Raw genomic sequence first — 20446 nt, 5'->3', positions numbered from 1 at the left:
ATGCCATCCTGACGGCTCTTGCGGTCGACCGGCAAGCCAGATTGACGCAACATTGCAGCCCTGGTATCCCTCGTCGGATATATCATACCTCCTATCGCCTCTGACCAACTCCAGAACCGGACGACTTCCATTCGAATTCTTCAGACGATTACGACTGCTGAAAATAGAAGCGACGTTGTACGCCATCGTTAATAGGGATCGACTGCTAAAAGTGGAGCCGGCAGAAGGTCCAGACGAGGTCGATTGGCGGAAGGCGGTTGGACGCTGTCTTACCTGAGCCACAGACCCTTTTGGTCCCTGGAGAGACCCTCAGGAGACTCTTCGTCGTCTTCTCCACACCCTTCCTTCCTCACATATCTTCATCTCTCTTTTTTAGTCTTCTCTCCTTCTCCCCTCGTTGTCTTCTCAAGTCATTCCTTACTGTTGTCTTTTCCTTCACTCATACCCTCCTTACAACTCAATTGCGATATTCTCTCCGACCCCTCCATTCCCTTCTGTCATTCCTATCCCGAATCTTCCAGCAGCCATGCGTGTCTCAAGCGTCGTTCCCTTCCTGCTCGCCGCCCTCCCCGCCGTCTCCGCAGACCGCGGAACCCTCGGTTTCGCCTTGGGTAACAAGAACAAGGACGGTTCCTGCAAGACGTCCAGTGACTACCAGGCCGATTTCGAGTCTCTCAAGCAACTGACCACCGTCGTCCGAACCTACTCCGCCAAGGATTGCAGCACGGCACAGAACATCATTCCCGCCGCCAAGGCCAAGGGCTTCAAGGTCGTGTTGGGCGTCTGGTATATCGCTCCTTTCGTGGCTCTTTGCCTCGGGTTCATACTAACGTCGCTAGGCCGGACACCCAGCAAGCCTTCGACGACGATGTCGCAGCTCTGAGCAAGAGCGTTCCCGGAAATGAGGGTGTAGTCGAGGCCATCACCGTCGGCTCCGAGGTTCTCTACCGGGGCGATCTCACCGCCCAGGCCCTCCTGGACCGCATCGAGACCGTCCAGAAAAAATTCCCCAAGGTGACTGTCGGTACCGTGGACAGCTGGAACAAGTTCGCTGATGGCACGGCCGACCCCATCATCTCTTCCGGCAAGGTCAACTACTTGTGAGTTCTCTGCTCCGGTGCCCTCGGATGACCTCTCGGGATATTGGTTAACAATGGGTCAGCTTGGCCAACGGCTTCGCTTACTGGCAGGGCCAGAAGATCGACAATGCGACCAACACCTACTTTGACGATATGGCCCAGGCGAAGGCCCACATCGAGCAGGTCGCGGGTGACAACGCGAAGAACATCCGGTTCGGCAACGGTGAGACCGGCTGGCCGACGAGTAAGTTTGACATCCTTTCCCATGTACCTCTCACTCGGAACGGGGACTAATTTTACGACAGACGGTGGCACCGACTATGGCGCAGCCAAGGCCAGCACCGAGCTCGCCCAGGAATACTACCGGAAGGCCGTCTGCGGTATGATCGAGTGGGGCGTTGATGTCTTCTACTTCGAGGCCTTCGATGAGCCCTGGAAGCCGACCAGCACTGGTGACAACGGCCAGGCCTCCGACGAGACTCACTGGGGTCTTTTCACGGCCGACCGCAAGCCCAAGTGGGACAACCTGGCCTGCCCTACGAACTAAGGAGGTTCTTGCGGGTGGTGTTTAGTGCGACGGGTGAGAAGGTCGAAAGGTTTTCGTTTCTAGTAGATTTCTTGTGTCAATATCCCAGTTGGAAGTGATTCACTTGGTCCCAGCCCTCTTCCCAGTAGATAATCGTCATGATAATGAGTTTGCGCTTCAGAGGCGCCCTGATTTGGTTAGGACCGCATGGGCCGAGGAACCGTGGTTCGTAGCGTCGGGTTACCCCTGAACAACACAACACGAACCACGGGAACCGCGCCCCCAGATTCACACGGGTTTGTTGATGGTGTTGGAGTATAGCCCGCGGCGAACCAGCAGACGCGTCGGGATCGAGAGAGATGTCTGGGCTGCATGTTTCATGGAGGAAGAAAACACGATGACGCGAAAGGCCAGTGATTAAGGCGTCGATCTTCCCGTATGAACAATACGCGCGGGTAACGAACGGCGCTGCCACCAGCCGGGACCAGCGGGTAATCCGAATACGGCAGGCTCAACGGTGTCGAGGCCTCCGCCTATGATATCGACTGCTCCGACTGGACTAAAAAAATAAGGGCATCTTGTTTTCTCACCTTCTCTCTCGACTCACTCACTCTCTCACCTCCAACTCTCCCATCGCTTCATCCCCTCCATCCTCAGCCCTTGTATGCGCCATGTTCAAGTCCTTCCCGCATACCTTGGCTCTCTCTCTGTGATTGCGTCCTCCCTCTTCTAGGAAATTCGGTCTTCGGGAAGCCTTCGCCCCTGAAAGGTCCCGTCCTGTCAACACGCCCTCTCCCTCTCGTCCACCCCGTCCTGGTTCCTCCCCCCCCCCTTCGTGTGCCGATCAGAGAGGCCCCAGCGAGGTGGTTGCAATCTTGTTCGCTTGATTTCCATGCTTCAACATTCTGGACCATAAGGAGCGCAGCAAGCAGGTGCTTGCTGCACGTGTCGACACGGAAGGTATGTATGCGCTCTGTCCGCTGCACTGCTTCACGACGATCCAACCCGATATCTCTCGCTTGAATAATCCCTCTTCGTGCATCGTCAATCCTTTGGTCACCCCCAACTAACCCCTTTCCCCCCGCGTCTAGATCTCGATCCCTCCGTATCTTCCGTCAATTCGGCGCATTCTCCGCCGCCGCATTCCACAGACCCCTCCTCCTTGCAAGACGATCTACATTTCATCGCTCCCTCCATCTCGGCCTCTCCTTCTCCAGGAACCTCGAGTGCCTCGGCCGCTGGTTCCCCGGAACAGCCAATTCCTTCCCGGGACCGCAGTGTCACCTCGAACCCGCCGTCCGCACTACATCCGCTCCAAAGGTATCGTAGTGCCTGGGACTCGTCCACCTCCTCCCCGGAAAACAGGAGGACCGAAAGTAGCGTCTACTACACCACCGCTTGGGGGTCCCCGTATGCCGCACCCAGCCCTCGGAGACTGTCGTGGTCCCTGAGTCAATCCGCCGGTGTTGGTCGTGGGTCCGGAGATAGCTCTCCGGTGTCATTGCGCAACCCCGAGCTCTTGAGGCCATCCCCTCGTGCTGGGAGTGTCGTCAATCGTTCTCCTAGACGTGACGTGCCAGGTCGGAAAGCGGGAAAGTCCATCAAGGATTTCACCCAAGATTGGATAAACCAGTACCTCTCTGGTCAGCCGCGGACAGAACGCAGCAACTGGTTGAGTGACGACTCCGGAAGCGAGGCGCCTTCCTTTTTCACAGCCCCGAATCACTTTGCCGACGATCCGTCCGACGACTGGCTGGGTCTTGAGCAAGACTCCCGCGACGGCGCGAGCGACCTCCTGAAAACCCCGACGTTGGCAGACTTTGTCAGCCGCAAGGGTCGTCTGGAAGGAAAACCCGGCCGCCAACGGACCAAGGAACATCTGCACAAGCGAGAAGACACTCTCCGACAAGAGGACTTCTGGGGCTTTGCCTACGACAAAGAACCCCAATCATTCACCATGTCCGAACTACAGGAAACGCAACCGCCGCAACTGGAGAGGACGGAGAGCTCTTCTCCGGTCGAGAAACCGCTGCCTCCTCCACCGGCTGCTGATGAAAAGCCATTGACCGAGAGGGTAATGACCCCTGAATCAGCCGCTAGGCGCACGCCTAGACCTAGAAAAAAGATGGTCTGGCGTGGTAAGGCGTGCTTTGTTGCCCTTCCCCTAGAGGACAAGAGAGGTACCGAATACCGTCTCTTGACCCCCGACGACGTCGACCGGAGTTTGAAAAACTGGGAAGAGTTAGGGTACGATATCCGCGGATTCAGCATCTGCACTCCTGACGATGAGTCCGACACCTATCTGGGAGGCCTTAGTCGGCCGCTCTACCCCGACCCTGACGAAGCCCTGGAAGACTGGAAGGCTGGAAACTATGGTGTCAGTATTCCGGACAAGGCTGAATGGGATGCATACGTGGCACACCTCCAGGAGCAGAAATTACGTGCCCTGGGCGTCTCCTTGGGCGATGATGAGCCGCCGCCGTCCGTCTCGCCCGCGTCGGCTGCCATGAGCCAAATGGGCCCTTTCCCGGGACTAGTATCTTCGCCTCCCATCCCGACTGCATCAGCAGCCAGCAATCCACTGTCCATCCCTCATGCCTTCTCGCCTCAATTGAATCAGTCGACCAACGCCAGCAACGGAATTGGCTCTATTGCTTCCCCGGCCTCTCCGTTTAGTATACAAACGCCGTTCATGGGTGTGGAACAGAATCTTTTGCATGGGTACCACATGCCCTTCCAGCCTACCCCTCCGGCACAGGGCTCTCTCACCCCCCAGAGCTTCTTCAATGCTCGCCAAGGAGGACCGGCTGGAACGATTCCCGGTACTATGCCCAACTTGACATCCATGATGTCCCCTGTCTCGCCCATGAATGACAGTGGAATTTTCCATCCCGGCTTGAATGAGGGCCCATTGCCAGCAAAAGAACCATTCAGTGATCACATGGGCATCGATCCGCAACATAACGTTCCGGAAGGGCAGATGTTGCGTCCTGCCCAAACTCCTCCACCGAACCCGGATCACTTCCATGCCTCGACCGTTGAAATCGCCCAGCCTACTCCTCGCGGTCACAGCCGCGGTCACAACTTGAGCGAGACGCTCCAGAAAGGACTGGACCAGATTTCTCCCAATGATTATCACCTGGAAGAATCGATCGACCGGCAGCTCGACGAGGAACGGGATCCTCCCCGTAACGATAGATCCGATTTGTCGCAATCTCGCTGGGCGTTGCCAGGAAGTGGCGACCGTAACCTTCAGCATCTGCCTCAGCATGTGCATCAATTCTACGGTGGTAGCTATCTGGGCGACAATACCCAAGAAGCGTCTGATATCGACACCAACCCTAGCCTATCGGGAACACCTCAGGGACCGCTTGCGAACAACATCCCTTGGCATGAACCGAAACCTAGCGCTGGGTCCTATGGTGGTGGACATCGTTCCAAGCTTTCGTCGTCTACTCTGAATGTTGACGCCAAGGAGTTCGACCCGAAGGCGTCAACCTCGTCGAACCCCTATCAATTCCAAGACAACTCCATGCAATTCTCCCCAATGGGCAACCCTATGTTTACATTTGGTTCCGGTCCGGGATTCAAGCCTTCGGCGAATGCTTTCAACGTTACGGCACCCTCATTTACTCCTGGAAGTTCGAACTTCAACGCTGGCCAAAGCGCCGGAGCTGGGGAATTCAAATTCTCCTCTGCTTCGTTTAACGTTGCAGCTCCCGAATTCAACCCCTCTAGCAGCATTCATTCTTCAGCTGCCGGTGATACCGCCCCAAGCAGGACCAAGATCTTTGGAAATGTCGACCTCTCCGAAATCAGCAAACCTGCCAAGAAGTCCAAGGCTATCCCGATTGTACGACCTGATAGTGGACATGACAAGAGAGATCAGGAGGAACGAGACAACGAGAACTCTCGTTCTGCTCCCGTTGACCGCCACAAGCGTGCTCGCCGTGGCGATGCGGCATCTGACGAGGAGGCTCAGTTCAGCGTGCCTTCCCAAGCTTTGGCAGAATCTGCAAATACCCAGCCGGCGCACACCCGCAAGCTTTCGCACTCGCCCGCGGAAGGCAAAGAGAATGCGTCACCAGAAGAGACTGCTGAGGTTTCGGAGGTGAAGCCAGTCTCATTCCGTGACGAGAAGGATGTCGATCGGAAAGGCACGCCTGTTAGCGAGGCCTCGACCTGGACACCATTTGACACCAAAGATGAGAAGGCTGCTGCGACTGCGGACACGTCCATGCAGGAGCAGACTCAAGAACAGGAACACGAGATCACTGAAGACAAGGGCGTCTTGGAGGAACCCCAACTGGAAGAAACCGCCCGGGGTGGAAAGGAACCTGAAGTGCCCAGTGATCAGATCGAGTCTGACCAGAAGAACTCGATGTTGTCTCCCACCGCAAGGCCATTCGAATTCAAACCGGCGGCTCCGGAATTCGTTCCTCCTATCGCGGAACAGCCCAAAACTGACCCTGAGCCGAAGAGGAACGACCTCATGGCTTCCCGGTATGCAGTCCCAAGTCCTCCAACATCGCCCAAGCCAGAACCCTCTGAACCTGCTCCTGCGAAGCAGGAGCCTGCTGTCAACGAGACACCTGGAGCCCCTCCCCAGACAAAGCGAGCTGTGGGTCATGATTCGTCGAGCGATTCCCCCGATGACGAGGAATTGAATGCCATCATGGAACAGCTTAACGATGACTCGGATGTTGGAATCGAGCGCACCACTACACCAATGCCGACGCGTGCTCCGGAGTCGGCCATGGGACCATCAAAGGAAAAGCGTCACGCCCCCGTCGATATCCGGAGTGACCCTCCCAGCCCCAGTCCTGGACGGGGTCCCGTGTCTCAGGCGTTGGAGGTCCCGAAACTCGACTTCGATGCCGAGGAGCCGGGATCGTTTACTCCTTCGAAGGGATTTGCCTCTGGAACGCACTCTCCTGTTCGTCAGCTGATCCACCAGAACGACCATATCAGCGACTGGGATGATGTGATCAGTTCGGGCGAGGGCGAGAAATTGGCCAACAGAAGCCGGTTCTTTGACCGGCGCATCAACGACCTTATTGGCTCAGTTGTTGATGAACGGTTGTCTCCGCTGGAGCGGGCTTTGGGTGTGATCCAGCAGTCCGTTGCGGCGATCACTTCAAACAGCCAGAATAGGTGGACCTGGAGCGCTTCTGTGGAAGCTGAAGAGAGTGACGCCGACGACGAAGACGAGGAGTACGAGGAGAATGCTTCTTACAGAACGAGGTCTCCCATGCGCCAGAGAGACCGTAAATTTGATCGTTTGAAGAATGTCATCATGGATGCAATTGCCGTCCGTGACTCGAAGCCAGAAACTGAGAAGTCAGAAGTTTCCGAGCTCTCGCAGCTCCGTGACAGCATTGCTGAGCTCCAGAAAATGACCGCACACAAGCTCGCTCAGGACCGCACTGCGGATCTGAAGGAGATGATGCAGGAAGTCGTGGCCACTCAGCTTATGAAGCAGCAGCCTCGTCCCTCCGACGCCGAGGAGATTGGCGCCGACAGCCTCATGCTGCAGATTGACGGTCTGAAGAACATGCTGCGGATGACGGATGAGCGCGCAGAGCAGGAATACAAGCTGCGCAGAGAGGCGCAGGACTCCCTTGCCGAACTTCAGAGACTGCTGAAGGTTGCGGAAGAGGATGCCGCTCGGCACAGTGAAGCCGCTGAATCTGCTGAAGCGCGTTTCCTGCAGTTCAAGGAAGAGAAGATCCCCTACTTTGAACAGGTGCAGTTCAGGGCCGATACGCTAGAGCAGGACCACGCCAAGCTCAAACTCACTCTGGCGGAGATATCGTCCAAGAACATTTCTCTCGAGGGCACCCTCGACGAGCATCGTTATACGAGTGACAACCTGAAGCGGGAGAATGAGCGCCTGAAGGGTGACCTCGACGGCACTCAGGAGGAGAACAAGAAGCTGAAGGGCACTATCGATCACCTGAAGATGCGCATCGAGGATGGCCTCAGCATCCGTCACAACCTCAGCGAGAAGCTCGACCACCTCCAGGATGAGATGGTTACAGTGACTCGCGATATCTCCCGCGACCGAGCCTCGTGGCGCAAACGTGAAGAGGATCAGCAGGCTAAATACAACGAGCTCCAGGCTGCTTATAATAGGGAGATGAAGCTTCGTGAGAAGCTCGAACATGATATCAGTGACCTTGAACAGCAAGAACGCGAGGCTGCTAAATTGAAGTTCATCTTTGGGCAGTCGCAGCAGGAGAACGCGAGATTGGAGGAGTTGGTCGCCCACCTGCGCGTGGAGAATCACGACCTGGAACTGAAGGCCGCTCGTTTCGAACGTGAGTTCAATGAGGCCCGCGAGAGCAGTCGTGTGGAGATCCAGCGCACCAGGACCTCGATGGAAGCCGACCTCGAAGCTGCCAATAGCCAAGTTAACATTGTTCGCGCTGAATTGGAGGCGCAGATCGTCCGTCTCCAGAGCCAGCTTGAGAATGTCCAGATGAATAACGACACGGCCCGGGAGCGTTACGAGATGCTTCTTGAGGGAGCTGCAGAAACCAAAACCAGTGCTGTGGCTGCCGCGGTCGAGTCCAAGGAATCGGCTATGGATGAACAGCGCAAGCTGCACGAACGCACATTGAATGACCTCCGCGAGCGTCACGCCCGCGCTCTCCACAATTCTTCCGAAGATAGACAGCGCGCGGAATCCCATCTGATGGATCGACTCGCGCTGTCAGATGAGAAGGCCCGGCATCTGCAGGACCGTGTCAATCATCTGGAGGAGAAGCTCGAGATCGCGCAATCCGCAGCTCGCGCTGCTGCCGAAGCCGCTCAGTCGGCCAAGGCTGGCGGTTCTTCCGCACATGCCAGCTCGCCTTCGATGTCATTCAACCAGTCATCTGCTGCCCCTGAGAAGATCTCCCCGCAGGCATTGCGAGAATCCATCCTCGTCCTGCAGGACCAGCTGCAACAACGCGAGACTCGTATCGAGGAGCTTGAACAAGAAGTTGCCGCTGTGGACAAGGACGCGCCGCTCCGCATCAAAGAGAAAGACACCGAGATCACCTGGCTACGCGAGCTCCTCGGCGTCCGCATTGACGACCTGCAGGACATCATCAACACCGTGTCCAAGCCATCGTTCGATCACAATGCCGTGCGCGACGCCGCTATTCGCCTGAAGGCCAATCTTCAGATGCAGCAACAGGAGCGGGAGAGGGCTCATTCCGGACAAGGCTTTCCCTCGATTCCGTCCCTTTCTGAGTTGACTGCATCCCCGCGATCACTGCCTCTGGCGGCCGCGGCGGCGTGGGGAAGCTGGCGCAAGGGACGCGAGGCCATCGGCTCGGAGCAAACGCCGTCGAAACCCAGCAATGCCAGCGCTTTCCTCTCGGGACTCCTGACCCCGCCTAGCTCTCACCTTCGGCAGGGCTCTGCGTCCAGTGCCGGTGGCCCGTCGGCGGCTCCATGGAGACAACCCTCTGAGAGCCGGCCACTCAAGAGCGTCGATACCACGCCGAGACCGCTGTCGTCGCGAGCTGGTCGGACGCGCGAGCCGCCCAAGACACCTCCTCTCCTTCGTCGGTCCAGCTACGACCACGACGCGGAGCCTACGGACTACGGCGAAAGCTCCCTAGGCGAGGAGAACGAAAGCACCGCTGACGGGCTAGTGTCGGCGTCGCCGAAGGACACCGAGGGGCCATTTGGGCCGCAAATAATGTCATAGATTGATTATTGCTTTATTCCATTTGTGATTTTCCCCCAGACTGACTAGACGGGCTGAAGCGGCTCTACGCGGTTCTGCTCGACTGATCAAATTGTGTTTTAATGACTACGATCTTTTTCCCTTCATCGTGTGTTGTTTCTATTCTATCGTTCATCTTATTTCCCTGTTATTATCTATTCCCTGATACCACTTGTTGATTTACTCGTGATTCGCATGTCTTATCGAACTTGACCCGTCACTCTTTATTAATATCTTTTTTCCTTTCCTTCCCCCTCCGTTGGATAGGCTGCACCCTGGTCCTATCTCGTTATACCCCTGTGATTTCTGCCGGCTCGCCGGTGGTGTAGATATTGGTTACCTCTTTAATTGAACATAATAATACATTGATTGACACATCGCAGTTTATCACCCAGCTCTAGTCTAGATGCGTAGATCGAAATGAAACAGATAGACAACCATATGCCGATGGAAAAGATCGCAAGAAAACTACACTAACCCCTCAGCTGCCACCGGACGACCTCCCCGCCGGAATGACCCGTAACCGTATATGACCGTGCAACACCCTTCCCCGGCACCGAACTCACATGGAGGGTCTCGATGTCCATGGACGTCCGATCCAGCAGGAACGGCCACGACGGGACGATATCCGGCGGCTCGTACCGACTATCGTTGAACGGGTTGGCGACCGTCATCTGCAGCCGGTCGTAGATGGTCTCCGTCTCGGACTCGCTGGCATCGGAGCCGGAGCCGGAGGCAGACGCAGACGTCGAAGACAGCAGCGTCGGCGACAGGGGCAGCACCGACGCCGGCTGGTACACGGCCGGCCCGGAGCGGTCGCCCATGGAATACACGTACAGGGAGCCGCCGTCGACGATGCAGCATGAGTGGCCGGCGCCCGGTTCGTAGACGACTAGCAGCCGCTGGTCGTCCGACACGGCCAGGAGCGGCGCGGAGAACGTCGCGGACGGCAGGTTGATCGCGTTCCAGCGCGAGACGACCTCGCAGAGGCTGTAGCTCATGCGGTGCTGCTCGCGCTCGGTCGCCGGCACTGGCGGGTACAGCCGTGGCGGGCCTTCGGTGCGCGCGCCCGGGATGCTGTTGCCGGGCCGGAAGTAGATGGACGGGAAGAGCCGGTGGATGCGGACGGTGCCTTGCGTGGGGTGCAGCTGGCCGATGCAGTAGCTATCCGTGTGGCCGGTTTGCAGGGAGGCGATGAAGAAGCGGTCCTCGGCGGAGAAGGGAGGAGGGGCTTTTTCGGTCGCTGCGCAGTGGCGGCGGCGCCCCGCGTGCTGCGAGTGCGGCTGGTAGCCGCGCGCGAGGAGCCGGAGACCCCGGAAGGTCGACCGGTACTCGTCGTCGTCTGTGAGGGTGACGGCCAGCGCGGCGGAGTCGAGGTAGATGTGGTTGAGGTGCTTGCGCCAGTAGTCTAGGGGCGGAGGGCCGTGGGTGGCGGTGGTGGGATGGCCGAGGTAGCGGACGCGCGTGGGCCGGTGGATGGTGGTCTCCTTGCCGATAGCGACGCGGAGGAGCTGGTCGTTGTCGGTGAACTCGAGGGCCTCGACCACGCCGTCGGTGTCCTCGTATTCGGCGCCGGGGGTGCTGGCGAACACCATGTCGCTCTGGCCGAGTACATACTCAGCCGGGAGGCTGCGGTCGTCGGTGTCGCGCAGACCGTAGATCTGGATCACTCGGCCCAGGCCGATTGCCACGAAGGCCGCCGTAGAGGAGACGGCAAGCCGGTGCTTCGCGTACCGCTGGTTGACAGCCAAGCGGCTTGGGTTGCGGGTCTCCATGAGAGCGCGGCACACCGATGTCCAGTGCGGGTAGAGCGACGAGGCCAGGGGGAACTCGAGGGTGCACCGGTTCGTCTTATTGTCGTAGACGGTTGTCTGCGCGCCCTTCAACAAGATCGTCGTCCGGCCGTCAGGCGTGGTCGCAAGGGTGGAAGACGCGTCGCAGTCTTCGGGGAGTACCCGTGGGCCGACGGCCTTTTCGACGTGGTCGCGGTATCCCAACAGGTTCAGTCGGGCGACCTGGCTGAAGTAGGCGTTCCATTCCTCGGTGGTGAGGGAGGATGTCGTACTGGGGACCGACGCCGGCACCTGCTGGAGAATCTTCCGGAGCATGCATGGGGCAGATGCGGCGGATCGCCAGGAACAGCATGTCTGTCGCACAGCATGGTAGGACTCGACGTCTAGGTAGCTGAGGATAGCTTGGGTGATCTCTATGGGCAGAGTTGCGGCAATTGTTTGCGGAGGATCGGGGAGCCCCATCTTCCTGCCTGCTCCCTGCAGATCGCACCCACAATGGGGAATAATTGCCTGCAGCTTAATCAAACGGCCGGAAGGAGAGTGTCATGGAGCGGTCTAGTGTATCTTAGATGTTTCTTTGTCTTTTGGGTGGAAGTAGGGCTGTCAGGGTGTGGTGCGTTCCCGTCCGGGGACGGAAATGGGTCGCCACCAGTATTTAATCAAGACAACTCTGCAGAATCGGGCATAAAACTTTGCAGAATTGAGTTGGACATTCTCTGCGTCAACCAGGCGCGCGTGTACTGGGTTGATCAATGAGCGAATCATCGACTCGGCAGGCGATCCATGGTTACGGGCCGACTGGAACGGTTATGGAGTGGCGGTGAGGTGACCAATATAAGTTGCCCTCTCAGAACCGCAGGTTTAGTAGTCTTCCTGCGGCAGGTAGATTATGCAAACGCCCGTCACTGCCTGCATTGGTTGAGGGTACGGGGCCACTTGGTGGGATAAGAACGCTGACAAGTCACCGGTGGCTGGCAAAGCTCAGCTAAGACGATGTCGCCGCCAAATTCTCGGCGAGTCAATTGGCCCGGGATAGGGCTCGGTGCGGTCGAACGATGGCTGCTCATATAATGATGTTCTTCTCCCGTTTGTACAGGTCTTTGAGGAGCTTCAGCTGGTTAACACCCATGCTCTGACGTGGGAGCGCGCTCGGCAGGTCAACTATGGCTCTCCGCATCAGGGCTAGACCGATATGTCCGAAGAAGCCAACAATTCTCTCGGCGGAGGATTTCAACATGGATGAAAGCAGGATCACATGGGTTTCCTGCATTTCGTCGACGGGAACGGTCAAAATCTTGTGCATGGCGAACCAGAACAGATGGTTGGGGAACGGGTTCTTGCGAGGGGTTTTGCCAAAGTTGCGGAGGGTGATGGAAGCAAATCCAGCCCCTAGAGCGGTCATCCGGTCGGCGTGGCCCTGCTCACTGATATAGGGGCCATCCGGGCCTTCGCGCCACCAAGCCAGGGCGCGTCGGCCACCTTCGGTTTTCTCATCCCCGTAGAAACCCCACAGCGCGGGACACACCACGCGGTATTTGGCCCAGAGGATGTCGACCATGGGGCAACCCTTGTAGATGAAGGCATCCATGGAGAATATTTGGGCCGCGACGATGCCGACAGGTTCGGAGTGGCCGTGGTTGAGGGAGGCTTCGGTGAGAAGCGCGGCGATCAGACTCTTGGCGAAGATATTCAAACCGTATATCAAAAGCGCGGGCACCTGGGTATCGCCCGAGGAGGCGATTTCCGGCGGAGGAAAAGCTAGGTAATTGCAAACGTTGACCCTTGGCTCGGGGATGGAAGCAGCCTTTTCGAGGGTGTTCCGGATTTCTTGAATCTACAGCGGGCCGAGTCAGTCATGCGATGTTGTTCCGAGGGGCTCCAACCTTACCTGGGTTTTGTTGGTTCCTTTCCCTTCTCGGAGCTGACCAACACATTTCTTGATGGTCCGACGGATCTCTCCGAGATTCTGCTTGATCAGAGGGTTCTGTTTGGACTCATCCCGCATTCGCTGACGCAAAGTTTTCAGCTCGCGGTGCACCTCGAGATAGCGCGCCTGGATTTTGACCTCCTCCTCGGATACGCGTCCGCCACCTAGTCTTTTCTGCTGCGCGGCCTGGGCTTTCTGAGCCTTTTCCTGCTCGACCCTTTCCAACTCGGCTTTCTTTTGTTCTTCCTGGCGTCGGCGATTCTCCTCGGCGAGCCGCTCCTTTTCTTTCTCCTTTTCGGCTAATTCGGCCTCCTGCTTCCGCTTGGCCTCCTCCTCGGCCTTCTTTCTCGCTTCGGCGGCGGCGCGCTGGCGGGCCTCCTCGGCCGCGGCCTCCTCCCGTTCACGGCGCAGACGCTCCTCCTTCTCCCGAGCCAGGCGTTCAGCCTCCTTCCGGGCCTCCTCCTCGCGGCGACGGTTCTCCTCTTCGATGGCGCGCTGGTGGGAACGCAGGGTTTCCTCGGCCTCCTCGCGGACGCGGTCATGGCGTGCGGCGACGCGGTCGAGGGCGGCATTGTGGTTGGCTTCGAGCTCGCTGTCGATGCGGTCGAGGTTCTCGTAGAAGGAGCGACGCTCGTAGGCCTTGACCTTTTTGAGTTCGGAGTTGTGGATACGAAGTTCTTCGAGGTCGCGGGTAAGATCAAGGACGAGTTGCCGCGAGGGACTGTCGAGCTGGGGAGGGTAGCTGGAGCGACCCATGGTGTGAGTGGAGAGGAGTTGGTTAGGGGGCGTTGGAGGAGGGCAGGAGCATCGCTTGGAGGGAGGGTCGGAGAGACGGACTGGGATTGGCGTGGAGGGACGGGAAATCGAAGGGATGAAGAGCAGGGGAAGACGAGGAGAAGAGGAGAGAAGAAGAGGAATGAGATGGGATGAGAAGATGAAGCTCAACAAGGATGAGTCAGCAGGTGCCTTGGTGCCTGAGTGCCTGGCTCGTGAATGCCTTGGCGCCTGAAGGTATGACATAGTACTGCCTCAGGCACCAAGACCGATCAAACGGAGCAAACGTCAGGCTGGTTCCTCGGTCGAGGAGCGGGAAATGGGGCAGATGGCATCATGATGAACATGAGATCGGTCACGACGGCGATGGAGGAGTCAGATGGAGGACGTAGAGGCGACTGGTTGGCGGAGGCGGAGGAGGCGAGACGGTGGGAGGAGCGAGGGATCCATGGATGCAGCGCTGCAGATCCATCAAGATGAGATGAAGCAGGTAGTAGGTCGCTAGAAGCTGAGAGAACATCGGAATAGAAACGAAACTGCTCTAGAAGAGGGAGAATAAGTAGGGATTGCAGAGAATAATAATATTGAAGAAGAATATACCCCACTAAGCTAGTTCGGTCGACACTCAGTAGTCGTGGAGATCGACCGCCATCCGTTCTTTCTCTTCTTCTCTTCTTCTCTTCTTCTCTTCTTCCTCTTCTTCCTCTTCTTCCTCTTCTCTTCTCTCTTCTCTCCCTCTCCTCATCCTCTTCCTCTCCATCCTTCATCTCCTCCATCCTTCAGTCTCTCTCTCTCTGTTCCTCATCTGTCTCTCTCTCTCTCTCTTGTCTCTCCCTCTCCCGGTCTCCCGTGATCGGCAAATCCCCCGTCTTTTGGGCTCCCGAGAAAAGGGGAAATCGACAGCGTCTCCCTCTCCGGCTTCTGCTTCGCCCGCATTCCTCGCGGGGTCGATCCTTTGCATCGATTCAGTGAGTTGACCCTCTCTTCTATCGTCGGTCTCTAGCTTGTCTTCTCCTCGTCTGGCGTCTTCTCTTGTCTGCGTGGTCACTCGCGCCTTCCCCTCCGTTGATGTCACCCGTATGGGGTAATAATCATCATCACCATCATGCTCTTGCTCTTTCTCTCTTCTCTTCTCCTTCTCTCCTCTCTCTCTCTTTCGCTCCTCTCCTCTCTCGTCTCCCCTCCCTCTCTATCCCCCCTCTCTCTTCCTACCTCTTTCCTCCCTTCTCAATCTCTAACATCCGTCAGTCTTTCTCCAAATCCCTCCATCGTTGTTACGTCTCTCCCGGTCGGTCCTTCCGGCCCTCACCCTTCGAGCTTCCCCCGCCAGCTCCTCCGTCCTCCATACAACGATCGTCCGTTCTTTTCATCGGGAAGATGGATCAACAAGGTCAATCCGGCCCTCCCGGTGGCCGCAAGCTGCATATCGCTCACCGGAGAAGTCCCTCAGAGCTGACCCCTCTCATGAGTATGCTCCCCCTCCCTCTCCCCCCCGTCTTGCATACTCTAACTCCATCCCAGTGGAACAACTCGCCATCCAGCAACAAATTGAGCTGCTCCAACAACAACAGCAGCAAATCGCCGCCACGCATCAACAGTATGTGAACATGGGTCTGTTGCAGCCTCAGCAGTTGGGCCAGGTCTCCGCCTTCTCCCCCTCCATGCAAGGCGGCGCCTCCGTCGGCGGCGTCTCCCCGCAGCTCAACGCCTTCCAGTTCCCCCAGATGGGTCAACAGCAGCTCGGCGTGCCCCAACACTCCCACCGACGGAACCAGTCCGCCCTTCCCGGCCTGGCAATGGGCCCTCCGCCGGCCCCCTCCTCCGGGGCCTCCGGTTATACCGACTACAACCAGCACCAACAGGGCCCTCCGCCCAAGCACGATAATGGTACCCATGGTCGCGGTCGGGGCGGTCCCCCCGGTGGTGGCGGTCACCAACGGCGTCACTCCCTCGCCCTCCCCGAGGCCAAGAAGGCCGCCGAGCTGGCCCAGCAGAAGAGAACCGCCTCGGGCTTCCAATTCCCCCCTCCCAGCGCCGGTGGTGAGTCCGACAATGCCGCCGGCTCCTCCGAGGACAAGCCCTCCACTCCCACCCCGCAGGTGCCCCCGCTGGGAATGCAGCGCGCCGGCAACATTCGCGCCGGAGGCCACGGCCGCAGTCAGTCCATGGCTGTCGGCGGCAGCCGCGGTTCCCTGTCCGGTCGCGGTGCCGGTGGCTTCCAGTTTCCCCAGGCGAACGATGGCTCCGAGAACCACCGCCGCGGAAGCCAGCCGGGACACGCGCGGACCTCGTCCCGCAACTTTGACAGCAACTGGCGTCAGCCCAACAACCAGAACCAGGGACAGGATCAGCCCAAGGGCTTCGGCCAGGGGGGTGGCTTCCAGCCCGGTCACCGTGCCCGCGCCTCCATGAACCAATCCATCGGCTCCATCGGTCAATTCCAGTACCCCGGTCAGCCGCAACTCATCCAGCTGCCCCAGGGTCAGGTGATGATGGCGCCCCAGATGTTTGGTGGTAGTCAGCAGTTGAACCCCCTGCAGCTGGCCCAGCTCCAGGCCTTGCAGCAGCAGAACGGCCAGATGAATGGTCAGGGCCTGGGCCTGCAGGCCAGTCAGCATGCGCCCCCACAGCTGTCTGCTCAGCAGCAACAACAGCAACAGCAGCGGAAGACCCTCTTCACTCCTTACCTGCCCCAGGCGAACCTTCCCGCTCTGCTGAGCAACGGCCAACTCGTCGCCGGCATTCTCCGCGTCAACAAGAAGAACCGCTCCGATGCCTACGTCACCACCCCGGACCTCGACGCCGACATCTTCATCTGTGGCAGCAAGGACCGCAACCGTGCCCTCGAGGGCGACTACGTGGCCGTGGAGCTGCTCGATGTGGATGAAGTCTGGTCCCAGAAGCGAGAGAAGGAAGAGAAGAAGAAGCGCAAGGACATTACCGACGCCCGCAGTGGCAGCACCGCCGGCACCGAGAAGCTCGGCCGCTCCGAATCCGGCTCCAACAACGGCGACCGCCAGGAGGTTGGTCCGGATGGCAGCATCCGTCGTCGCGGCAGTCTCCGTCAGCGGCCGACGCAGAAGAAGAATGATGACGTGGAAGTGGAAGGCCAGAGCTTGCTGCTGGTGGAGGAAGACGAGATCAGCGATGAGCAGAAGCCTCTGTACGCCGGTCACGTCGTCGCTGTGATCGAACGTATTGCCGGTCAGATGTTCTCTGGGACTCTCGGGCTCCTTCGTCCCAGTAGTCAGGCGACCAAGGAGAAGCAGGAGGCCGAGCGGCTCGCCCGAGACGGCGCCCACGGCCGTTCCCACCAGGACCGTCATCAGGAGAAGCCCAAGATCGTGTGGTTCAAGCCCACCGACAAACGGGTGCCCCTGATTGCCATCCCCACCGAACAGGCGCCCCGCGATTTCGTCGAAAAACATCAAGAGTACGCCAACCGCATCTTCGTCGCCTGCATCAAGCGCTGGCCGATCACCTCCCTTCACCCGTTCGGAACCCTCGTGGAGCAGCTGGGCGAGATGGGCGACCTCAAGGTGGAAACGGAGGCGCTCCTGCGCGACAACAACTTCGGCTCCGACGAGTTCTCGGAAGCCGTCCTCAAGAGCATCGGCTTCGAGGACTGGTCCGTTGCCAGTCAAGGGGAGGAGCTCCTCGCCTCCCGCCGGGACTTCCGTGATGAGGCCACCTTCACTGTTAACCCGAACGGAACGAAGGAACTGGACAACGCGTACCACTTCAAGACGCTTCCCGATGGCAAGGTGGAGATCGGAATCCACGTCACCGATATTGCGCACTTTGTCAAAGCCAACTCCCTCGTTGATCGGGAGGCCAAGAAGCGCGGTACCGCTGTCTATCTGACTGACCGGTTGGTCAACATGCTTCCCCCGCGGGTCTCGACCGAACTGTGCTCCCTCCTCCCTGGCGAGGACCGCTTGACGGTCAGCGTTGTGCTCAAGGCGGACCCGGAAACGGGTGCCGTCGACGACGATGTCTGGATCGGAAAGAGCGTGATCAAGAGCTCGGGAAGACTAAGCTATGATGAGGTGGATGCTGTGATCCAGGGCGGGTCGGACTTGGCTGTACCTGGCATCACTGCGGATACGATCCGTTCCCTTGCGGTCAGTCCCGTATTCAATCATGGAAGTTTCCCTCGTTGGCTAACTGGAAATAGGTCGTCGCGTCGAAATTCCGCGAGGCGCGCTTCGGAAACCGTGCCGCCGACCTGCCGCCTCTCCGGCTCCTGTACCAGTTGGATGATGAGAACGTACCGGTCGAGGACAACATCTTCAATGCGGCACCTGTGCGCGAGCTTGTGGAGGAGTTGAGCCACAAGGCCAACTTCTTCGTCGCCCGTAAGATTATCGCCGCTCTGCCCGAGAAGGCTTTCCTTCGCCGTCAGCCATCCCCCAACCCTCGCCGCCTTCACTCCTTCGTCGACCGGATGAACCGGCTTGGGTTCGATTTGGATGCGACCAGCAGCGGAACTCTGCAGAGCACCCTCTGCAAGGTGCAGGACAGTGACCTTCGCAAGGTAAGTCCCCGCCTCTCTACTAACACGAGCTCTTAGTAACCACATCTAGGGCATGGAAACTCTCTTGGTGAAGGCGATGCAGCGCGCCAAGTACTATGTCGCAGGTAGTGTACAGGATGAACGCCACCACTACACCCTGAACCTACCAGTGTACACCCATTTCACCAGCCCTTCCCGTCGCTACACCGACATCATTGTCCACCGACAGCTGGAATGCGCCTTGTCCGACGGCGCCATCGAGTTCACCGACGACTTGGAATCTCTGAACAAGACCGCGGATCTGTGTAACAACAAGAAGGATTCCGCCCACAATGCGCAGGAGCAGAGTGTACATATTGAAGCCTGCCGCAACATGGATAAGAAGCGCCAGGAGATCGGCGGGGACTTGATCAGCGAGGGTATCGTTCTGTGCGTGTACGAGTCTGCCTTCGACGTCCTCATTCCCGAGTACGGTTTCGAGAAGCGTGTCCACTGTGATCAATTGCCCTTGAAGAAGGCCGAATTCCGCAAGGATACCCGTGTTCTCGAGCTCTACTGGGAGAAGGGTGTGCCGTCCTCGGCCTATATCCCCGAGGATGAACGTCCCAAGCCTGCCAACTCCCGTGCGGCTCAAGCTGCCGCCGCAGCCCGCGAGGCTGAAGCGGCGAAGGAACGTGCTCGCGAGAGGGAGGAGGCCATGCGGAAGCAGACCGAGACCGGAACCATGTCCGCTGACGATGTGGATGCCCTCTTCGATGACGACGACGATGTTTCGGAGGTCACCGAGATGGCTGCCGGCGTGTCCCTGAATTCGTCCGCCGACCGATCGACCCAGAGCATGCCACCATCCCCGACCCGGAACGGCCACGCCCAGCAGGGCCCTCACCGGACACGTTCCGACCCCAAGATCGCCACGACCAGTGGTGATGCCCCGGAGGCCAAGTTGACCAACAAAGAGAAGTACCTTCGGCTTTTCAAGCTCCGGGAAGAGGACGGAGAATATATCCAGGATGTCACCGAGATGACCCGCGTCCCCATTATTTTGAAGACGGATTTGACGAAGAGTCCCCCGTATGTCGCCCCGAAACAATGTCTGTCCGAGATCGTCCGGTACTAACTTCCCTTGGCAGATGTCTCACTATTCGCTCCGTGAACCCGTATGCCCTGTAAAGGGGTGTCCTCGACAGCACGCCCGACGTGTTCCTCCTGTTGACGATATCGATTTTGGGTCCGTTTGGCAGACTTTTAGAGCGGTCGTATAATGGTATACATTGGCTAGCACAGAGGACTCTGTGTTTCCGACGGAAATCTCGGCTTCCTCGGATAATATTGATTTAATCGGTCTAGTTCTAGCGTGTTGATTAATTGTTCTTAGTACTCTATATTCCGGGTCCACCGAACTGATGGGTTCCCGTTATTTAAATATCAGCTGCAGTGCGGGATCACAAGGGAAGAAAGAAAAGTCTTTGGTGGTGGAATCCACAGATCTCTCAGCCGACAGTATTTTCTCAGGACGGCAAAAGAAACAGAATTCGATGTATGAAAGGCTGGATGGCTAGGAAAATTTGTCTCCTCTAGATATGCATAGCTTTCATACACGCCAGTTCGTTGTGTATCAATGGCAAGTCGGGGGTGTACAAACCTTGGCTTAATGGCCCAATATAAAACATACCCTAATCCAACGTCTACATGGCCCGAGCTAACATTGCCGCGTCAACCACACCCTTGCTCACGTCATGTTAAAGGCCGGAATATAGAAGCTTAGGCTCAGAATGGGTTCAGAGAGAATCGAGTTGTCTCGACATCTGACCTCTAGTTAGGCGGCGTGCTGCTCATGTTGTTTACTAACCTCATGTTATCATCTGGCCTTTGGCAGCCTCTCCTCTTTTCTTGAACCATCGCCCGCTGTCGGTCTACCTTGTTTCCCTATCCTCACTCTTGCTTAAGCCACCCCATTCCGGCACAGTCCTTTCCGGCTCACTTCTTTCCTGCTCATCGTACCCTTCTGGCAAGTTAGGATGGAGTGGCGAGATGAGACGGTACTCGTCTTCCCAGTATTCGTGAGTCGCCCTTCCATATACAGAGGCGAATATTTTGAATCGCGAAAG

The 20446-nt window shown here is 57.9% G+C and overlaps 5 protein-coding genes across 5 annotated transcripts; 3 read left to right on the top strand and 2 right to left on the bottom strand.

The window, feature by feature from the left end:
• Positions 1-526: 526 nt before the first annotated feature.
• Positions 527-1626, top strand: bgt1 (1,3-beta-glucanosyltransferase Bgt1; the record flags this gene model as incomplete). Its single annotated transcript, XM_073693780.1, has 4 exons — positions 527-786; positions 840-1100; positions 1163-1323; positions 1385-1626. 4 exons carry the CDS (start codon positions 527-529, stop codon positions 1624-1626), a joined length of 924 nt encoding a protein of 307 aa, XP_073548814.1.
• Positions 1627-2002: 376 nt separating this feature from the next.
• On the top strand, positions 2003-9310 carry BDV59DRAFT_201361 (putative myosin class II heavy chain (MHC); the record flags this gene model as incomplete). Its single annotated transcript, XM_073693779.1, has 2 exons — positions 2003-2018; positions 2697-9310. 2 exons carry the CDS (start codon positions 2003-2005, stop codon positions 9308-9310), a joined length of 6630 nt encoding a protein of 2209 aa, XP_073548813.1.
• Positions 9311-9555: 245 nt separating this feature from the next.
• BDV59DRAFT_20489 (F-box protein) lies at positions 9556-11883 on the bottom strand. Its single transcript, XM_073694543.1, has one exon. It carries the CDS (start codon positions 11581-11583, stop codon positions 9802-9804), a length of 1782 nt encoding a protein of 593 aa, XP_073548812.1. The 5' UTR covers positions 11584-11883; the 3' UTR covers positions 9556-9801.
• A 301-nt stretch (positions 11884-12184) lies between these two features.
• Positions 12185-13804, bottom strand: BDV59DRAFT_201359 (putative RNA export mediator Gle1; the record flags this gene model as incomplete). The annotated part of the gene is made up of 2 exons (XM_073693778.1): positions 12185-12955; positions 13010-13804. 2 exons carry the CDS (start codon positions 13802-13804, stop codon positions 12185-12187), a joined length of 1566 nt encoding a protein of 521 aa, XP_073548811.1.
• A 1395-nt stretch (positions 13805-15199) lies between these two features.
• Positions 15200-19508, top strand: ssdA (mRNA-binding translational repressor SSD1; the record flags this gene model as incomplete). The annotated part of the gene is made up of 5 exons (XM_073692105.1): positions 15200-15290; positions 15344-17946; positions 18000-18359; positions 18409-19409; positions 19469-19508. The coding sequence occupies 5 exons, from the start codon at positions 15200-15202 to the stop codon at positions 19506-19508; spliced, it is 4095 nt and encodes a 1364-aa protein (XP_073548810.1).
• Positions 19509-20446: the final 938 nt, after the last annotated feature.

This window comes from Aspergillus ambiguus (genome assembly GCF_047715705.1).
Source record: "Aspergillus ambiguus strain CBS 117.58 unplaced genomic scaffold BDV59scaffold_12, whole genome shotgun sequence".
Classification (NCBI taxonomy): Eukaryota; Fungi; Ascomycota; class Eurotiomycetes; order Eurotiales; family Aspergillaceae; genus Aspergillus; species Aspergillus ambiguus.
The sequence above is the reverse complement of the archived record's forward strand: the minus strand, read 5'-3'. Positions and strand labels throughout refer to the sequence as shown.